Source organism: Medicago truncatula, chromosome 4 (genome assembly GCF_003473485.1).
Source record: "Medicago truncatula cultivar Jemalong A17 chromosome 4, MtrunA17r5.0-ANR, whole genome shotgun sequence".
Taxonomy (NCBI): Eukaryota; Viridiplantae; Streptophyta; class Magnoliopsida; order Fabales; family Fabaceae; genus Medicago; species Medicago truncatula.
In genome coordinates this window covers 16,737,242-16,742,735 of record NC_053045.1, presented here as the reverse complement: position 1 = coordinate 16,742,735, position 5,494 = coordinate 16,737,242, and the positions used below count along the sequence as shown (strand labels likewise).

At 32.6% G+C, this 5,494-nt stretch overlaps 1 protein-coding gene and 1 non-coding gene across 2 annotated transcripts; one reads left to right on the top strand and one right to left on the bottom strand.

The window, feature by feature from the left end:
• Positions 1-369: 369 nt before the first annotated feature.
• On the top strand, positions 370-1,579 carry LOC25491989 (uncharacterized). The gene is made up of 6 exons (XM_039832662.1): positions 370-600; positions 691-882; positions 980-1,090; positions 1,193-1,274; positions 1,366-1,457; positions 1,555-1,579. The coding sequence occupies exons 1-6, from the start codon at positions 455-457 to the stop codon at positions 1,577-1,579; spliced, it is 648 nt and encodes a 215-aa protein (XP_039688596.1). The 5' UTR covers positions 370-454.
• Positions 1,580-4,852: 3,273 nt separating this feature from the next.
• LOC120580383 (small nucleolar RNA R71) lies at positions 4,853-4,959 on the bottom strand. The gene has a single exon (XR_005646107.1). It is a non-coding gene; the product is annotated as a small nucleolar RNA R71 (small nucleolar RNA).
• Between the last annotated feature and the right edge of the window lie 535 nt (positions 4,960-5,494).

The following is a 5,494-nucleotide window of genomic DNA, read 5'->3' as shown; positions in this document are numbered from 1 at the left end:
ATAGCCTTTATTTCTCCACTCATGTGTAAAAATTAAATTGATCACTGACTGAATCAATTTCACATAGATTCCTGCAACATATAAAGGCAATGGTAACGACGGGATTAGGAGGGGTGACGAGTCGGTCACTTCAAAAAAACAGGTATATTGATATACATAAAAAATGTTCATTTTGTTATTCAATCATTTGTTAATCATTAACTAAATTAACTATACAATTAATATTTTAGATTCAAACACAAAAATTGCATGAAGGCACAAAAATCATCAAGGATAAACCAAGAAATATGTCTCAAGCACAAAAGTTGAAAGAAGTCACTAATAAGGGTAGACATAGCAATATTCCAATCACAAAAAAAATCAAGATATTGCAAAAACCAAACATCAAAAGCCTAACTCTACAAAGTGTCGTCCATCATGGGTGTCAGCTCTTAAATCATTGGTGGAAGTGCAAATGGAAAACTCAGATACGCGTCAGGTAACTATGGAGGAAGGTATTTTTGGTGAAGAGCAGTATAATGAAGAAATTACCAAAGAACAGATGTATGAGTTTTTCGAAAATACAGAAATAGGTGTCTTTGTTGTCTGCGTATATATCAGGTACTCCGAATAACTTTAAATTGACCGAATAAATTATTTTATTTGTATAACATTTAATATATAGTATCTAATATTACATTTTCATTCTAGGTACTTGTATCAGAAGTTTGTGCGCGACACTGATTTCCCAAGGAAATTCTCCTTCTTATCCCCCCATCGAATATCCTTGGTGTTAATTGAAGCAGAACAAGAATTGGTCAAAGAATACATGGTTAAGGAATTCTTGAAATATAAAGATGAGCGCAAGTTATTTATTCTACCATTTTATATACATAAGCCTATGTAAGATTTTCTTTGAAACTTTGTTTTTGAATATTTTTTCCTCACTTTTTACCATCGTTTATAGAAGATTTTGTAATTAACTTTGACATTTGTGTAGTGGACATTGGGTGTTATTTGTCATTAATCCCATATCGGAAATCATATATTATATGGATCCATTACTCAATGACTATATGAATTACCTAAAAATGAAGAGTATGTTTGACACGTAAGTATATATATATATATATATATATATATATATATATATATATATATATATATATATGGTCAGTTTTATGTAATCTAAGTTTACATTTATATTTTGTAGAGTTCTAAAGGTATTTCGCTCTGCAAGGGACGCTCAAGTATCAAAGAATAAATTTAACAACATATCATGGGTCCGAGTACAGGTTTGATAATATAACATATAACAACCTTAAACAATTAGTGTATGATAATATAAATAATTTTATTTATACAAACTTATTTTATTTTTTGTAGTGTCCTCGCCAAGAAAATGGTATAGATTGCGGGTACTTTGTGATTAGGTTTATGAAAGAGATTCTCATTTCAAAACTAAATGAGATTCCAAAGCTGGTATATGTTATTTTTTATATTAAAGTATAATATTTGTATATATTATTTAAGTTTATTAAGTAACATGGTTATTTTGTGTTATAATATATGCAGTACATTGAGGGTTTCAACTGTGTGACATACTCAAATGATAAACTAAGAGAAATCCAAGAAGAATGGTGTCAGTTCATGATGAGCCTTTTGTTTATATGATATTTTTATGATAAGGGTGAGTTTCATGTTTCAAAATATATTTGCTAGAAGTGATAGTGTTTTTAATTTATTAACTTGATTTAATTTGTACTATGATCAGCAGTACTTTGAATTTGTCTCTAATATAATATAGTTGCTTATTGCTTAATGGGGTTTTCTGCCATATATATGCAGGTGGTGGAGAGTGAACAAAATTTGGAAATGAATAATGATTTGCCTGCTTTTTTTGAATAAAAATTTTGAGACGACCAAGAAGATAGATGAAGACATGCTACCATAGAAGATTTTGATCTTTATATTAACTAATTAGTTGTAACTTTCAGATATCCATGTTACCATATTAGTGGCTATACATTTATGACATTTATGCTATATATACATACATTTTTTATGATATGTTTAAGTTTTATTTGATAAATAATAGTCTCAATTTTAATGTGCAAAAAATATACATATTTCCCTTAGAAAAATTATATATATATATATATATATATATTATTTTATCTTATCTGTAAAAATAAAAATAAAAAATCCTAAAACAAAAATATTTAATGCTTTTCCTAGCGATTTTTTCATGCGTAAAGCGCTATATAAACCTAGTGTTACATAGCGTTTTAAAACAAAAATGCTATTTTTTACTAGTGAAAACATTATTTCAGACACCTTTTAGACGGCGTTTATTATTGAAAGCGCTATCTAAGGATTATCTTTTTTCAAACATAAACGCTATTTTTTACGAGTGCATGTGTTATTTTAAACGTCTTTTAGATGGCTTTTATTATCGAAAGCGCTATTTAAAGAGAAGCTTTGCTTGCGCTTTTTTACAAAAAGCGTTATATAAACCTTGCTTTAAATAGCGCTTTATACAGAAAAAAAGCGCTATATTACCTCTACCAGCGCCATTTATAGTAGCGCTTTGAAAGCGCTAGCTAAAGCAAAAAAAAAGCGCTATATAAATCCATTTTTGTAGTAGTGGATGTGGCACAGTTGGTGTATTCCTGTTTGATTTGTCAAAAGTCAAAGGTTGAACATCAGAAACCTGCAGGGTTGATGACACCGTTAGATGTACCAGAGTGGAAATGGGATAGCATATCCATGGATTTTGTGACGAGTTTGCCGAATACTTCGAAAGGGAATGACGCGATTTGGGTGATTGTAGATGGATTGACGAAGTCGGCTCATTTCATTTCGAGTAATATCAGTTTTCCTGTACCTCAGTTGGTGGAGATTTACATTCCCGATATTGTGAAGCTACATGGTGTTCCTTCGAGCATTGTATCAGATAGAGATCCGAGGTTTACTTCTAGATTTTGGAAGAGTTTGCAAGAGGCTTTAGGTTCTAAGTTGAGGTTAAGTTCGGCGTATCATCCGCAGACAGATGGTCAGTCGGAAAGAACGATTCAGTCGTTAGAGGACTTGTTGAGAGTTTGTGTATGATGAGTCATTTATTATCCTTTTTTATATGTTATTTAGTTTAGTTTTAATTAGATTTAAGTTTATTTTATATTAGTATTATTTCCTTTTTGAGATAGTTTACTACAAATTGCATTTTATTATATTTCAGAAACGAATATTGGATAGATTGAGTCTTGGAGCAAAAGAAAGGGACTTGGAGCTGATTCAGTACGAAAATACGAATATTCGGAGACAAAAATATGTCTCCCCCAAAGTCAGAAGCTTGGCACGGCCCGTGCTAGCATTGGCACGACCGTGCCACCCTCCAGAGTCACTTTTGCTGCTTTTGCTTAGATTTTAAGCTACTCTATTTTAGCCCGCAGTTTCTTGTGGAACATTCTAGTAATGTAATTGCTTAGATTTTAAGTCGAATGTATGCTATAAATAGAGTAGCTAGCCATCACAAATATTCATCTTTTCTTTGAATTCAATATGTGACAATTGTCTTTCTAATAAAAGTTCTTTTCTTTTCCTTTACTTTCTTGTTATTTACTTTTATGCTTTCTCTCTTCTTCTCCATGTCTACGATGAACACTAGTGAGTAGACTTCTCTTGTCTTGGGATTGTTGGATAAGTCTAATGACATAATCCTAATCAAACCAAGCTTTAAACCTTAATCTTTTGTAACCCTGATCTCTAATCTAAATTCACCGCTTTAACATGGACTAACCATTATCAAACTGTGGAAACGAAAGTGGAGGGTTTGATAACTGTTCGTCCATCATCTTAAATATCAATTCATAAAACGAAAGTGGAGTTTTGATATTCGAACAAGTGAATTTAGACAAAGATTGTAAAGGCAGCGAAATAGTCTTTACAATCTTTGAGACATATAGTTTCGAACTTCAAGGATTCTAAATTGTGATCAAGTCCGCGAAATAGGTTTGGTTGCAACTTAAGACCAAGATCTAATAGTAATCAAGTCAGCGAAATAGGCTTGGTTGCTAGAGGAACAAAAGAGAAACTATCTGTAGAAGTTAGGTCTAACATAAGGTTATAAGTTTAATAGTTTGGTTTGTGAAGGACTTGTCAATTAGATGAACCAATAATCCCAAGACTTTTATCTTTTCTTTTATTTTCTTTTAAAATTCAACTTTTTATCTAAAACTCTTTCATCTAATCATTATTAAAAGTTACTTGAATTCATAACTCCCTGTTAGAACAATACTCTACTTTTACTACTTCGATAGAACCGTGCACTTGCGGTTTTGTCTCATCAAGTTTTTGGCGCCGCTGCCGGGGAGTTATTGCAATTTGATTAATTTTTTTTTAACGATTAGACTGAAAAAAAAAAATTTATTTTTATTTCTTTCTTTTTCTATTTCTTTCTTTTTACCGTTAACTTCTTGGGTTCTTATTCTAAGATGAAAAACACACAATAATAACGATATGGCTGAGAAACGTGCTCTCAAAGAGTATGCAATCACATCTTCAGATGAGCCGTACGTTGCTATTGTGTACCCAACGGTTGAGGGTAATAAAACCTGCACTTATTTACCTAGTGCAGCAAAATCAATTTTTCAGATCACCCACTGAGGATCCGAATCTTCATGTTTCAATTTTTTTAAGACTCAGTGGAACTTTGAAGGCAAACCAAGAGGCCGTAAGGCTGCACCTCTTTCCTTTCTCTTTGAGGGATAGAGCTAGTGCTTGGTTTCATTCATTGAAAATTGGTTCTATCACTTCATGGGACCAAATGAGGAAGGCATTCCTTTCCCAATTCTTTCCCCATAGTAAAATTGCTCAATTGAGGAGTCAAATCACACAATTCACTCAAAAAGATGGTGAATCTCTTTACAATGTGTTGGAGTGTTTCAAAGAAATGCTTAGGCTTTGCCCCCATCATGATTTCGAGAATTGGCTTATTATCCACACTTTTTATAATGGTCTTTTGTTTACCAAAAAAATGACTGTTGATGCAGCTGCAGGTGGAGCTTTGATGAATAAAACTTACACAAGAGCATATGATTTGATCGAGGACATGGCACAAAACCACTATCAGTGGACAAGTGAGAGAGTTATCACTGATGTTACTCCTCCACCCTCTAAGAAAGAGGGAGACATGTACCAGGTTTCTACCCTTGATCATCTATCTGCTAAGGTGGACACACTTCTTCAAAAATTTGATAAATTAAGTGTAAGTGTCGTCACACCTGCTCTTGTTTCACCACCTTATGAATTTTGTGGAATACTTGGCCATACTGGTGTTGAATGCCAACTAGGTAGTGTTGCTAAAAGTCCCGAGAAATTTTTTTATAACAAAACTCCTAAAAATCCCTTTGGACAACAAACAACACCACCTGTTTATGCAAACAACCAAAGAGTCCCTCAGAAATCCAGCTTGGAAATTTTACTAGAAAAACATGCTATGGAGCAATCCAAGCAA